The 15,743-nt window shown below is 46.6% G+C and overlaps 2 protein-coding genes across 3 annotated transcripts in view; one reads left to right on the top strand and one right to left on the bottom strand.

Moving 5' to 3' along the window:
- Rsrc1 (arginine and serine rich coiled-coil 1) overlaps positions 1–1,921 on the bottom strand; it is a 288,071-nt gene extending 286,150 nt beyond the window's left edge. Inside the window, exon 1 of the mRNA XM_038348299.2 lies at positions 1,798–1,921. The gene's annotated coding sequence lies outside the window, so the exon portion shown is untranslated. The remainder of the gene's footprint in view (positions 1–1,797) is intronic.
- A 4,117-nt stretch (positions 1,922–6,038) lies between these two features.
- Positions 6,039–13,977, top strand: Shox2 (short stature homeobox 2). Of its 2 annotated transcripts, none has more exons than XM_038348233.1 (5): positions 6,039–6,384; positions 9,189–9,397; positions 11,739–11,796; positions 12,122–12,210; positions 13,684–13,977. In XM_038348233.1, the coding sequence occupies exons 1-5, from the start codon at positions 6,039–6,041 to the stop codon at positions 13,975–13,977; spliced, it is 996 nt and encodes a 331-aa protein (XP_038204161.1). The 2 variants fall into 2 exon arrangements, with proteins under 2 accessions (XP_038204161.1, XP_038204162.1); XM_038348234.1 differs by having other exon boundaries at positions 13,720–13,977.
- Positions 13,978–15,743: the final 1,766 nt, after the last annotated feature.

Here is a 15,743-nt window from a genome sequence, read left to right on the forward strand (position 1 = left end):
GCTGCACAGGGTCCAGCACTGAGAGGGAGAAGTAGACATGGACTCCGGCCCGGCCAAGAAGCTGTCTCCAACTGACAACTGCTCCTAAGGAAAACTTACTTCTCCAGGGGAGTCTCACTGGGCGTAGAAACCAGTGAGGGGCAGGCCCCACGTCCAGTGGTGGCTAACACAAAATAAGCACAAAGGTCTTCTTGGAGATTTTTTTTGTCTCATATTGCTTTGTTTAGGCAATTTTTTAACCATACTGGTCTTTTGCTTGTATATTATGGTTTCCAATTTTGAATTTTTATGGGGTTTGTATGTGCCTCTCTGTGTATATGTATTTATCATGTTCTTAGCTTTTTTCTTTTTTTGCTCGTATATTCATTTTGTATCATTCTCATTTGTCTTTTTATTTGCCTGTTTTCTTAGAGAGAGAAGAAGAAGGCAAGGAGTTGGGTGGGGAGGATCTGGGAGATGAGGGGAAACTGTGATCAGAATATATTGTATGAAAACAACTTTATTTTCAATACAAAAATGAAATACTCCTGTTGCAACACCAACAACATCAAAAGTCTGTAGATTAGCATCTCTTTTTAAACTAACAAATCATAGGATTCCCTCCTGTGGTCTGAAAGTGCAACCAGAAAAAGAGAGTTATCAATGCTCTGTCACAACCCGATGAGGAGCAATTCCTGTCCCTATGCTGCATGCTGAATATGTCAAGTCTGGATCAGCAAGGCCAATCAACAGGCAAGCGACAGCTGCCTTTGTCTCCCCCCCCCCCCCCCCCCCCCGCTTCAGACATTCTTAGCCCTCTTGTTGAACATACAGTAATAAAGTGTTACCACCTAGCAAGAAATCGCCTTTGTCTGCAGAGGAAGTGAATATTCATAAACTCTAACTAGAGGGGGCTCACAAAGGAGACCTCCTTTCCCCACAAGGTTGAACCTGTCACATCCGCTCCACTCCTTAAAACCTGAAAACTCCACATAGCTCCTTCACTGGGAGCTTTTCCATGCAAGTTCAAAGATGACAATTCGAATCCCTTCATAAGCCAACAGATGATACGTGAATGCATTTAACAACCTACTTCTTAGTGGGGACAAAACTCGGCTACTGGCGAGTCTAGATTTTTGTTTCAATAGCATTTAAAAATACAACTCAGAAATTACATGACTCATAACCTAAAATCTAAAATCTAGGGCAGGTAACACACATTTTAACTGCTCAGAAAAGTAGGGTTCAAGGATAGCCATCTGGTCACGTGACCAAAAGTCCTGCCGTCCGAAAGAAATTTACAGAACGCTTAAAGTGATGTATTTCATGACAGGAAGATCTGTTTGACCTTGTGCCGTCTCTCACGTCAACCAGGGGTTAGACAGGTCAGAGAGTGAGGACTGAGTGCTCATTAGACTTAGCCTCCCCCTGGCTCCAACTACCTGGAGGAGGTGAGAGTGAACCGGGCTATGGAGGTAGGAAGCTGGGAAACCCCGGAACGGCGGGCGATCGAGACCCGGGACAGGAGGAATGGGGGCCAACTCTCCACACCACCTCCAGCCTGTAGGCTGAGCCCCAGGCCCGCGGCCGCTCGCCACCCGCGACCGCCCACTCCAGCAGCCCGTGTGCCCGGGGCCAGCGAGCCGGGAGCCTCCCAGGTGCGAGGCGCATGCGCGCAGGGCTCCGCTCCGCACGCCGCGGGCCCCGGCCCGGCCTCGGCCACTGACTGCGCCAGGCCCCACGCCGCCTCACGCCGAGCAGGGCCTCCGGGCGCCTCCTTCGCGGGCGCCGCCCCCAAGCTCTGGACGCAGGCATCACCTGGGTCGACCTTCGGGCTCGCACCTCCGAGCGCGGGGACCTGGAACCCCCTCTTCTAACCGCGGCGCCACCGGCGTCCTCAGAACTTGCTTCAGTTTAAGCTCAGCGCCTTCCTGGTTCCAGCGCCAGGCAGCGCCAGCCGAGCTGCCGAGTGCGTCGATGCAGGCCGCTAGGCCACCAGGAATGCCGAGCGAGTGGATTGTCATGCCGCCAATTTTTTGTTTAATGTTTGTTTCGCGTGTTTGCATAATTGGATTTTCTTGTTCCCAAAAAGCAATAAAGGTGGGACTATGGGATGTTACTGCCTTAGTAATCGTCGTTATCGTCACAGATAATCAGTAAACATCTACATCGTGGGAAGTTATGTTTAAGACATTTGCGCTGAGCAAAATTGGTTAGTTCCTGTTAAGCGACGTCGAAATTCGCCCAGCAATAATAAATCATGGAGTGCGTCTGCATAGAGTCGTGCATGATTAAACTGTAATGATTTATTTGCAAAAATACATTAAAAATTGGTGATTGTTGGGGGGGTGGGGGTTCTGCTGTGAAGGTGAAGGCGTTCACGGATGGACGCAAATTAGTTCTAATATTAAAGTAACCGTTGGATAGAGGGAAGAAATCTGCCCGATGCGAGAAGTTTCTTCTAGAACAGAAATCAAATATGTACATTTATCAAAAACTTCAGTGGCCGAAATTAAAGAAATACAACATTTTCTGTAGTTCATAGCCTATTTTCCTTGTGTGAAAATTGTTTCTCACTATTTAAGGAAGCAAAGCTAAGGAAATACATAAAATAGCAGCCTGAGTTCCTGCCGACCTTTAGCTAGATACCAAGGTACAGATTTCCACAGACATTTGAGATGCAAATCACCTCCAATATAGATCTATTCCTGGGAAATAGGTGTACCTTAACTAACCAGTTTTGAGGGACCATTTTAAAATGTAACTGCAACAATACATGTTTTCTTATAAATAATTCAAGAGCTGGGAGAACTCTTGGGGTCCAGATTTTTTTGGTTGTTTTGTTTATATCTGTGCATATGCTGTCAGCTGAGTTTTAACCTCCATATTTTTCTCTTTTCAAAACTGGTTTTTGAAATGTCTTATCTCTGGAAAATATTTGTTGTTCAGTGAAACAACATCATACATCATAGTGCTTATTAATATGATTTCAAAACTTTGGACTTCTTAAAACTGAAACTTCCTAACAGAGGAACTATTAGGGATGTGGAAGGGAAGGGGGCAGGAGGATATAAGAGGCTAACAGAAGAGGTATATTGTGTCATATATGGAAAGTTCAAGAATGAAACCTATCTGTACAATTACACACTAATAAAATTTTAAATTAAATGTCCTTTCTGCAAGTAGGGCTCCATAGCCAGACTCTGGAGATTTACCATTGCTTCATCTACCATCCCTATAGTTAAAATGAGTCCAGAAGATGAAATAAAGGGGAAATCTGTTGGATCAAATTACACAACAGTTTTGTCTGAGCCTTCTCTGGTTACCTTTAAAGTGGTCCTCTTTTCTTCCGGCTCAGAAGATGGCATAAGAGTTTGGGTTGAAGTCATGTGTTTAAAGGGATAAATAAGTATCTAGAGGGTCACCTATTGCCTTATCAGGCTTTTAGCCGCGCTTATTTGGGAGGTGTTTGTGAATATACATTTCATGAATCAGCTTGAGAGCTACTGGAACAGCATACTAAATTAGCAGATCCCGTTACTGATCATCCTGCCAAATAAGCTTTTTAAGCAGTTTCACAAAAGACTGAAATTGTGTGATTATTCTACTCTCTCATTGGAATTACAGTGTTACAGATAGTAGACCAATGCTCCTAAATTCCTATAACTTAGAAAGTGTAGTTTTTGAGTTTTGTGGAATAATAAAACCAAGTGTTCCTGGACTTCATTAGTGTTATTGCTGTTAATGGTATAAAGGAAGTGCTTGTCCTAAAAGCAGAAAAGAAAATGTCTTCAGGAGGAAAGATAACGCCAGAGACAAAGCACAGCAACGTTTCTAATCAGCTTTATTTTCATCCCCTTTAAATGTGCAGTCTCGTCTGTGGCGTATTTAGTATCACATGAAGTTATATAAAGCCTTAAATTACACTTACGTGAGAAACCCTTTATGTGCCCCGTTACAACTGTGCCCTCTTTACAAATGTTTCAGGTTGTTTTGATGGAACTTCTCGAATTATTTGCTAAGTTTGCTGTTCTAACCAGTAAGCAGAAGACATGCATATTAATGGTCTGTAACTGCTTTCATTTTTATGGAGTACTGGATCCAAGGTAACGAAAACATTATCTTTTAACATCAGGAAAACCTCATTAATATTTTGGGGTTTAAGTGTCCCCCAGCCCGCACTTAAAGAGGTATATTTGTTTACACATTCAAGTAAATATAACTTTCCATATGTAAATATGCCTTTGTACGCTTAAGCAAGTATTTGCATAGCTAAAAAACTCACAGAAAGCCCCGTCTACAGGACACAGGCGTGTTCCCCCTATATAACAAATAGTTTCCATAAAATGAGTCAAAAATATAATTTTTAAGTTATGAATCAGAGAGAAAGAGAGTTGTTTCCCCCCTCCGAAGAGTAAGTCTTTTTCCACAGTCCACGGTAAATAAAAATTAGGCGAGCGACAATTAACGTCGGTAATTTTTTCCGCAGAACTGAAAAAGTGATAATCCTTTGTTTTTCAAATTAGGAAGTGCTTCCCGGGGTGCTAAATAATTTTTAAAGAAAAAAAATAAGAATCTTGAGACCTCAGAGAGGAAACGAAATGAAACTACGCCTGACCCGGCTCTAAGAAAACACCTTAAAAGCGGATCTTGAAGGGGAGCAACTGTTCAGGAAACAAGTTAAATCGACCAACCCCTTATAGCGGGAAATGTCTTCTCGGGAGTCAGCTTTGACTCCGAGGAGCGAGTAATAAGGTATATTACAGGGATGGGCACTCGGTAAGGCTAGCTGCCGGTCAGAACGATCCTAAAAGGAGGCATAGGAGTCCAAGGAGCTGTAGCGAAGCCCTGCTCGCAGCAGGCACGTGAAGCCAGGATGCCCGGTTGTGCAGCTGCAGCGGCCTCAGGGAGGAAGGGGTGTGGGACCGGAATGCTGGAGTGATTGCTGGGCCTATTAACCGGAGAGCGCCCGATGCCGGGCGGGAGACCAGGGGTCATCAGTGTAGGGTCGAGCAGTTGGGGTGCCCACCCGGACGGAGCGAGGCTGTAGGGTTGGATACTCTCTGAAGATACCCACCGACTCGGATTACAGTGCACTTGTCCGTTTCCTCTTGGCCCCGCCTCCGAGAAGTCTATCCAGATCCCCAGTGTTTTACTAAGTCGTGACACCAACGCAAAATCCACGCTTAATTAAATTAATTAGGGATTCTTGTCAATCCTGGATTAATGGCCAAGAGCACCGCGGCCGAGGCTATCAGAAAACTCAACCACCAGGACCTGCCTCCTCTCCCCGCCCCCTCTGGTCCCCTGCTTGCCCTCCCACTCCAACCCGGTGGACTCCCGCCTGGATCCTCCATCCTCAATATTCGCATTCATATTCATATTCTCTCTCTCTCTCTCTCTCTCTCTCTCTCTCTCTCTCTCTCTCTCTCTCTCTCTCTCTCTCTCTCTCTCTCTCTCTCTCTCTCTCTCCCTCTCTCTCTCTCTCTCCCTCTCTCCCTCCCTCCCTCTCCCCCCCCCCCTTCTCCTCCCTCTCTCTTCCTCACTCCCTCTCCTACCCACCCCAGGTAGTGGCGCTCCTGCTACCCGCGAAGGGGTTCACTCAGAGTTGCGAGGGGAGGTAATTTACTCAGAACAAGGGGCCGCCTTTAGGAAGTATAAATAGTGAGACTTCAAGAGCTGCGTCGCTATCAGATCTGAACTCTCCGCAGGAAGAATTGTCAAAGATCTTAACATTGAACACGCGCGCTCCGGCAGGGAAGCATCAGTTCCCATTTCCCTCTGGCGGCCCCCGCCCCTTCCCTCCTCCCCCCTGTCCCCCTTCTCCCCTCCTCCTCTTCGTCCTCCTCCTCCTCCTCTTACTTCTTTTTCTCCTTCTACTTCTCTTCTTTCTTCTCCTCTTTTTCTTCTTCTTCCTCCTCCTCCCTCTCCTCCCCCACCCCCTGCCCCATTGATGTGTTATTATTGGGGGGGCTGGAGCAGTAAAAAAAGAAGGAGGAAAAAAAGAGCGGGGCTCGGCAGCGAGAGCTTGAGCGCGAGGCTGACCGGCAGCAGCCGCGATGGAAGAACTTACAGCGTTCGTCTCCAAGTCTTTTGACCAGAAAGTGAAGGAGAAGAAAGAGGCCATCACGTACCGGGAGGTGCTGGAGAGCGGGCCGCTGCGTGGGGCCAAGGAACCGGGCTGCATCGAGCCGGGCCGCGACGACCGCAGCAGCCCGGCAGTCCGGGCGGCCGGCGGAGGCGGCGGCGCGGGAGGAGGCGGAGGCGGAGGCGGAGGAGGCGGAGGAGGTGCTGGAGGAGGAGGAGCAGGCGGAGGAGCTGGAGGAGGGCGCTCTCCCGTCCGGGAGCTGGACATGGGAGCCGCGGAGCGGAGCAGGGAGCCGGGCAGCCCGCGGCTAACGGATGGTAATGGCCTGTCCCCAGTCGCGGTTCCCCTTCCCGCTTTCCCCTGTCCTGCAGGCGAGAGAGGATCCGGGGCCCAACCGGGAGGAGGGCGGCAGCGCAGAGGGCCCAGGACCACAGCTTTAGAAGCGACAGGAATAGTGAAGGGGTAGGAGGCCAGACTGCTCAGTCGTGGGTGGGGTCCTCGCGTGGGGGAGGACATGGGGTTGTGCGCATCCTTCGCAGTTGCTCCGGTTGCACCGAAATTCATTTTTTCGCGAGCGGGAGGATGGGGCCCGCGCTGCGGGACAAGGAAGTTTGCGTGGCCCTCTGCGAGAGGGGGTGCGGCAAGGAGCTCACCAGGAGGCCAGTTGTGAAGAGCGCATAGTCCCGAGTTTGCCCGAACCCCTTTCCTAGGCCTAGAGGAGGGGAGTGGAGAGAAAGAGAAGAACCACAGTAGGTAGCCCCTTCTTTAGAGCTGCTACCAAAACCACTATAACTCTGCAAAGCCCTAAATCTCTGGATCTTGGGGACCAAACCTTGCATTTTCGTTGAACTGCTAAAGTAGAAGGCAGCCAGAGGTCCAGGCCAAGCTGAATTTCTCTCAGTTGAGTCTGTGGGGTGTACTAGGGGTGGGGGTGGGGGTGCACTATAGACAGAATTTCTTTACTGTCTAGAATCCTGCAGTACTTTAGGAGTGTGTGTTTGCGTGTGTGTGTGTGTGTGTGTGTGTGTGTGTGTGTGTGTGTGTGTGTGTTGGTGAGGGTATCTTTTGGAGCCAGCAGTGTTAGAAAACGGCTTTATCAAACGGCAAAGCGTCTATCAATTCGAAGTTAAAAATTAATTTAGCACTCGGTACTGCAGTAACTGGTGTGCTGCCATATTTTTCCAATTAAGAAAATATGTGGCATGCGTAGAATCACAAATTTAAGCAAGCAATTAGCTTGTTTATAACACGGTCTGTTCCTGTTTAGGCCATTAAGTGGAAAGTCGGGGGCGAAAGAGACATTATATTAAGTCTATTAATCAACTTGAAATTTGGACTTGTTTCCCTTTGAAGCCCCTAAACTTTGAGGGGTATCTGCTCTGTGGGTGACAACAGACAAAAGCCTTCCTCTTCTCATCTGAAGAATATGTGTTCCTGTTTAAATTTTACTACGATGTTAGCGAGAGTATTTTCCTATTGAATTGACCCCCTAATGTTTGCTGTGACCTTATCTACTTCCTTCCTGAAGGAAGGACAAACGTCCACAAATTGAGCAGCAGAAATACAGGCAACAAATAAGATTACGGTTATAGAAAGCCAGGCTGGGGCGCGATGTGGCGGTTCATCTTCTTCCAGTTCCGGGACCATGTCCTCCTTAATTTAGAAAGTGACAGGATAACTATAAAAGGGCCGAGAGTAACCCCTCAGGGTTCATAGCTCAGGGACTTGGGTTAGATAGCCCACCAACCACAAGGTCTAAAGCCTGGTTGTGCCGATTTCTGGGGTTGTTGACTTCCAAGCTCAGGGCAAGTGTTAATTTCTTTGTAGCTTGGCTTTTTCCAGACGTGATTTTTCTTTTTCCTTGTTGATCCGGATCCTGGGTTGGGAGGAATCCCAAACAGACTCTACTATCTATACTTAGCTTTGACACTGGACACCCGTCTCCAAATCAGGCACAGAGGATGAAGGTTAGGTGGACCTTATATTGATATGGGCCTGACTTTGGCACTCCGCATCGGTGCCCTTTGGCATACATGCATATCATTCCTCCTATGACTCCCTTTGCTCAAACTGGCAGAATTCCTATCTTTTACGTGGAAGGAAAGGGCCGCAAAGTAGCAATGGATGTGTGCAAAAAAATTGCATATTTTATTAAACATCCGAGCTGCTGGATGCATGAAAAGGTTTTAACAGCCAATAGAAACCGAGGAATGTTCTTCTTGAACCTGTTGATCTCAGTGGGTTTAAGCCTTTAGGGTCCAGCTTTGGTTTCCACCAGGGAGGGAGAAGGAGAGGACAGATGTACGGGGTGGGTTTTGCTGACCACCAAAGTCTGTCTGGTTTGCCGCCTCTACCCTTCTGGCCCAGCGCGGGCGGCCAGTCTTCCAGGCCGCCAACATGGCGTGGTTGCCTGTGCCAATTCGACCGGGGTCTGGCAGGGAGTACAGGGACTGTCTAGCTGCCGATGGAACCATCCCTAAGGGTCTGGTCAGAGCCCTTGTGCGCGCGGGAACGTGGCTTTCTGCGCCTCGCAGTCCCAGTGTCTCGTTTTCCCGCTGCGACCTTTCAGCCAGCCTAGTTGTTCCTAAATTAGACCAGCAAGTTTGCGGGAGGCAAAGGGCCAGAGGCAGCAGAGGCTGGCGGGACAGTGGAACAGCCCTCTGGGGATGGCTGGCTTGCGAGGCCGTTGCGTGGCCTTGCCGCGCCCTTTAACCAAGACCGCGCTCTGCAAGAGGCCGGTGCGATGCTTTTCATTTCCGTGAGTGCATGGGGCAGTGAGTGCCAGAGGGTCAGGAGTGCTTTTGGTGTTGGCCGAAGAAGGGAAGGGTATAGGTAGGGATAGACTGAGCTGAGACTACAGTTGCGTTGGGTGGCTGCAAGCCCACCTTGTCCCCAGGCAGCCATAGAGATGTGACTTTGCGGGTCTCTCACCGGGTCTTCATGGGGATCCCCACCCCAGGTGTTAGGAATCTCTAGCCTTCCATTGGACAAATCTGGTAACCGGCTTGTCTTGTTTTTGTCCGTGTGTGTGTGTGTGTGTGTGTGTGTGTGTGTGTGTGTGTGTGTGTGTGTTGGTGCCTGCTCCGACGCACGTGTGATCCGTCCGTGGTGCCCTCTCCAGTGTCCCCCGAACTGAAGGATCGCAAAGACGATGCGAAAGGGATGGAGGACGAAGGCCAGACCAAAATCAAGCAGAGGCGAAGTCGAACCAATTTTACCCTGGAACAACTCAACGAGCTGGAGCGGCTTTTCGATGAGACCCACTATCCAGACGCTTTCATGCGCGAGGAACTGAGCCAGCGACTAGGGCTGTCTGAGGCCCGAGTACAGGTACCCCACCGCGAGCAGACGGAGGCTGGGCCCTGAGAGCTAGAGCCCTGCACCTAGGGTTTGCGGGGAAACACGTAGGCTGCTGGTGCAGGTGTCTAGTGTGTGGTGAGAAAGCGGGGAAGGGATATCTTTGCTAGATTTCTTGGTTTCTAAAATGGATTTTGATCCCGTAGCCCCTTTCACCCCTAAGCCAACATATGTTCGCTAAAGAAGAAAGCTGCGCTGGGCTTGCTCCCAGAGTTTCTATTAACCACACCCCCTTGCCTCGTGCTGTCTTTAATGTGGTTTAATCCTAATGGGCCTACTTTTATAAGCCTTAAAAAAAATCCCACAGAAAACGTTTTATCTCTGAAGCCTTAAAAGTTACAACGAGTATTTTGCTCTCTGGAGTTGGGTTTCGTTGAGGGTCTTGGGTTTGCCAAACGGATATACCAATTAGGTTTATAGATGTACGGACTATAAAGAAAATTAGCATCTGTTAAGTGCAAAAATTTACAGTGTCTGTTAGCGGGTCGATCTCTAACCGGGTGTGAAACAGAGTACACCGAATGTATTTGGCCACCCTTTGTTCCTTCATTTAACCAACGCAAAGAACCTAAACGCACGAAAACTCCATTTTTAAAGCAACGTACGCATCTTATTATTGATGTTTGCAAAACCTAACCTTCAGAAAATGCTCATATCACATAAAGTAAGAATTGCACCTTTTTCATTATTGGTTGTTTAGGTGAATGTAAAACCAAAAAGTGAGGTTACGGATAATCTAAAGGTGGAATTATAAACACACGTACATATCCTTCCAGCTTTATGGGGAACAAATTTAAACGTTTCAGATTGTATTTCCGCTCAAATAATAAAATTGGGGGAAAATGATGGTCATTATTTGTTTGAACACATGGAGCAGTTTTAGCCTAGAACATCTGCAGCTGTTACAAAGTATCGCTGTAACAGATACTCCCTGGGTCTCTAGGCAGAGAGACCACCATCTGTAAGGAACTATGCGCAATTCTTATGGGGCTTCCCGCATCTTGTAATAGGATCAGGGGGAAAAAAACAGAGCAGTAACGTGGACACAGGAAAAATAATAATAGGCCTCCGTGGTCATCACGACGTCAATCCCAGAGCCTTCCTTTTTAAGCCTGTTCTGCTTTGCAGCCTGTGCTGGGCTCTCTAGAGACTCTGCAACCCCTTAAAACCGTGATAATTATTGCAGCCGTGAGTAATAGTATCACCATTCCAACTCTTCTGGGGGGGGGGGAAGAGTCAAGAAGCCTCAGGCCATGTGAGTCACACAAAGGGTGCTACCCTGGCATGAAATCCACCCTTCTATTATACTCAATATCAGGAGAGTTTTTGAAGATTGACATTGACTGTGGCATTTGGTTTCAAAAACTTATCAGCAAAGGCTCTGAAGCAATATTTCCCTCTTATGTTTTTTAAACATTAATTTGTGAATCAATCAATATGCTGTGTTATTGGAAATGAAGTATTAAAAAGCAAGCCTTATTTGAATTTTTTAAAAAAAATTAAAAATTCACACTGACTTGAAAAGTTGGGAAGTTATTTAAGAACACCATATCCAGTATCCAGGGATTAGCTGATTCATACCCCACCTCCCCTGTCTGTGGCACACTTGTGTGTTTTTTTTAATGAACTTTATTGCTGCTCTTTTTTCCCCTCATACTTTTATTTAAGTTACAGGAGCTATTTTCTGGAATCTTTCCTACTGTCCTAACTGCAGGCAGTGGCTTTTTCTATAGAAGCAAATTAGATTATCATGATAATGGCACAATTATTCTGCCACTGTGTTACACTCTGAGCACAGAAGGACAGAGAAATTCTAAACTTCTTTGTAGTGAGGCTTATATGACACTAATTACCTCCCCTCCCCCCACCAAAATAAGAGTCATTATTTGCTTTACTGTTTGGGTTTTTCTTCGAGATGAAGCTAATTAATATTACAGGCTATTACTGAGTCCATTCTTCTTGGGTCTTAACTGGGTAAACATTTAAACCCATTATCACATTGGTGTCAGGTACCAGGGAGTGTTTTAGGCCCCTGGGACTCTGTAATGTGGAAAGATGAAACCGGAACTAATAGTAATTTATCAAGGAACAATTTATCTTACAAAGAGTCTAGGAAGTCTTTCTATTTTATACTTTATCTACATTTCTCGTTTTGGTAATTGAGGCTGTTTTGCATGACTTAAAACTTGCTCTTCATATCCCAAGATTGACCTAAACACTACTTTTTATTGCACAACTATAATTTAAGATGTTAAGATGTTTTGAACCACTCAGCTTTATGTGGTTTTTTTCCTCTCTCTCTCTCAACTTGTAGGTCTGGTTTCAAAATCGAAGAGCTAAGTGTAGAAAACAGGAGAATCAGCTCCATAAAGGTATATCTTATCATGCATTTTATTAGTAAGTAAAAGTGGGGAGTGGAGGGATATTGCACTAACAAAGACAAAAATATCTTAGGGATGTTGGTAGGACTTGATTTAAGCAAAATTTCTAGACAGTTAATGGAAGTCCTACTACTTCGAAACCAGCTGTAACTTATTTCATTCATAGTAGCAATTTAGGAAAAAAAAAAGACATCCTATTCCTACTAGAATCCGTTCTATCTTGCTATCACTTGGCACCTTGGGGATTTTGACAAGAAATGTTGACCTCACCTCTTCTCTCTCATTTCCCTTGTCGTTATTGTTTTTTTTTTTATAGGTGTCCTTATAGGGGCCGCTAGCCAGTTTGAAGCTTGTAGAGTTGCACCTTATGTCAACGTAGGTGCTTTAAGGATGCCATTCCAGCAGGCAAGTACAACCTAGCTTCAAGCTGTTTTTAAATGTAAAAAGGCCTGGATGTTTGTTTGGACTGTTGAACAGACCCTGTCTCTGAGCCTCAGTGTCCACTCAGTTGAAGAGCTCATTTCAAGACTATATAATGGTCCCGCTCTCCTTTAAAAACCTATACAGTGTCATGGCCTCAAATACTCAGTGCTCTCTGTTTTCATGGGGACCCCCAAAGGAGCCTGAAGGCAGTAACCTGTCCTTTAGAAAATGCATTTAAGATTACACTTGTGGAGCAGAAGGAGCAGCCTTTGATTAGGATTTCATCAAATCAAATAAAGAGGCTGCTCCAAAGGTGTTTTGAAAGCAATCCTCAAAATATTCTTGCTAGGTGTCTTCTACCCCCAGTCACATTCAGTGTCTCTGGCAGAAGACAAATAAACATAGCTATTCCCAGTTCAGACTTATCTTCAAAAAGCTGTCCTTTAAAAAAAAGGCTTCTTCTCTGATAGAGAGCAAAGACTTGGTCTTCCCAGGGCTGACTGCCCTACCTCAGCTATCCCTTTCTGAGCCATAAAAAAAAAAAAAGACCTTTAGAACAACTTTTTTAAAGGAAAGCCTGCAGCAATGATTTAGTCCTGGGAAATCCCAGTGTTCTGAACTCCCCACTCTCGAAGCCCGAGGGCAAAATGCTTTCCTTGCCACTCTCTGACCTTCCCCATCTTCAGCAGGCATCCCTGCTCACCAAGGCTGTAATGCCAGAGATGAGCTCTCCATCACCAGTACCCTGGCCTGGCAGACTCCAGGTGATACCCATCTATGGAGAATTATAATCAGAGAGAGCTGAGTGTCTCCACCTCACTAGAAGATGCTTGGACCCTGATGGGAAGCCATTTGAAATGAGGAGAGTTGTGGGGCGGGGTACACTTAGAACTTACTAAAACACTGGCCTTAGTAAGAAGGTAGAGATCTTCAGGCCAGTAGACTCAGCCTCAGTGAGAAGACTATTAGGAATTTAGACTAAGTCCTGCTGACGTGGGGTCAGCATTGAAACAGGATCCTCAGGAAAAGTTGAGACCTGCAGATGCAAGACCGTCCCTAAGTGGCAAGAAGAAGTTATGTATTTTATTTTAGTAGTGTGTCCAAAGGTGTTTGTGACAGAGACAGGAGGAGGGTAACAGTGTCCTTAAACCCAACCTTTTCAAGATATCGCTAAGTTGAGGTGGTGTTGCACGGGTACCATATCAAGGCCCATTCAGCCACCAAGTCCCCCGAAGGGGCCACAACATTCCTGCAGACAGGAACCCAAACAGACATATTCATAATGACCTGGGGATAGTGATGGGGTGCCCCAGATTTAGCAAAAACAAAAACCTATAATACCCTTCTCCAAACAGATGTTTAGCAAAATGTAGCTTCCCTGTCGCGCACCCCAATTCTCCCCATAGCCAAGTTGGACGCCGTTAATGTTCTGTTTCTATTCTGTTGTTACCCTAGGATAGTCATTGCAACGTGACGCCCTTGTCCTTTCAGGTTCAGGCGCAGCTGCAGCTGGACAGCGCCGTGGCGCACGCGCACCACCACCTGCATCCGCACCTGGCCGCGCACGCGCCTTACATGATGTTCCCGGCACCGCCCTTCGGACTGCCGCTGGCCACGCTGGCCGCGGACTCGGCCTCCGCCGCCTCGGTGGTGGCTGCCGCCGCCGCCGCCAAGACCACCAGCAAGAACTCCAGCATCGCAGATCTCAGACTAAAAGCTAAAAAGCACGCGGCCGCCCTGGGTCTGTGACGCCGACGCCGGCGCCACGGTCGCTGGAGCCTCCCGAGCGGCGCGACCCCGCACGCCCTCCCGCGATCGGCTGCTTCTCCCGCACCCGCTTCGGACCGCCTAGGCCCGCCCCTTCCCCGCTGATTGCCTCCAGTTTCTTTCTGCACCCTGGATTCCCAGGGCCGGACTCTGCGTTGGACCCGGGATCCCACGAGGGCCACCAGCCCAGGGGCTTTTGGGACTAAAATTCGGCTTTGTAGGAGCGGGTTTGGATGAGTCTGGCTAGAGACTGGACAAAGGAGTGTGGGAATAGTGAGAAGTGGATAGCGGCGATGGACTCCTATATTGAAATAAAATCGTGCTAACAACAAACGAGCAAAAACAAAAAGAATAGAGAACAAACTAGAGAGAAAAGGAGAAAGGGAGCTTGTTTCTTATGGCTATTTGGCTGGAATTAGAAAGAGAACGACGAAGCAAAACAAGTCTAAAAATTATTTTGTACATAAAAATACGGAAAAATAACCTGGATGAATCTTGAGAGAAAGGGGGGAGGGGTTTACCAACTAAAATGTATGTTTTTTTAATGGTTCAAGAAAGCAAAACAGAAGGAAGAGGTATACTTATTTAAAAAAAATTAACATGAAAAAATGCGCAGCTGGGAAGTTCACAGGTTTTGAAGCTGACCTTTTTCTGCGAAGTTCACTTTAATACGAGACATTTGATAAGAGAGGCGGGCCTCCTTTTACGTTGAATCAGATGCTTTGAGTTTAAAAACACCATGTATGGAAGAGCAAGAAGAGGGAAGACGGTGTGAAAACGAGGAGGAAAAAAAGGACGTTAATACAAAAAAAAGTGATGCCACAGACAATGATTCCTCTGAAAAATTATTATGGCAGAACTGTCCAGACTGCTGACAGTAAATTCTGGTTTGCATGTTACTTGTATTCCACTGATGGTGTCCCCTCCCCTCCCCACACTCAATGTGCACTCTCTACACCTTCGTTCTCAGTGTGGAAAGCGTCTGGATGTGGATCCACATCTAATTTGTCCGGCCTTTAATCCCAAGGGGCAAAGGGAAAAAGTCTGAAGGGAGTTACACACACTCTCGAGTCTTCCAAGAAGATAGAGGCGGTTAGCAAAATACAGGGAAAAGAAAAAGAGCAAAGGAAGCCATGAAGGTATACAGCCCTGCATCGTGATAGACGCGTCGTCGGTTCCCTCCCTTTTTGTGAATTCCCCTTGCTGGTTTCTTGAAGTCCTGTTTGAGGATAATGCTTTATTTCCCCCCTCTCTATCCCGTCAAATTCACCTTAAACGACACCCAGCTAGGTACAGACACTAGGTTTGTGTATAATATGTTGATAAACACGAACAAAGTTTATTTTGGCTATAATGTGTGAACTAATGGTTGACTTTCAACATTTGCATTTTATCTCACAAAGGTGTATTCATTCAAGTAATCTTTTTATTTGTTTCGATTCATGTAGCTATTTAAACAGGGACACCTTGGGCTAAGCAACCTGTAGTCCAAATTCTCTAGCAAGCCTGCCTAGGGCTTTTTCCCCCCTTTTAATTTACAAGAAAGAGGAAAAGCTCTTCTTACTGAACTTCGGTATGCGTTTGAGCTTTGTAACTATTTGTTCTCCATGAAAACAAAATTATTTATATTTGCCATATTTTTTCTAGTGTATTAAGTTATTTTAAACAAAAGATGCTGTTATGACGTGTTGTCAGTACAAAATGTTTCGGCTCCACTTCTGTTAAACCATTTAAATAAGTGCCAAGTT

The sequence above is a fragment of the Arvicola amphibius genome, chromosome 11 (assembly GCF_903992535.2).
Source record: "Arvicola amphibius chromosome 11, mArvAmp1.2, whole genome shotgun sequence".
Taxonomy (NCBI): domain Eukaryota; kingdom Metazoa; phylum Chordata; class Mammalia; order Rodentia; family Cricetidae; genus Arvicola; species Arvicola amphibius.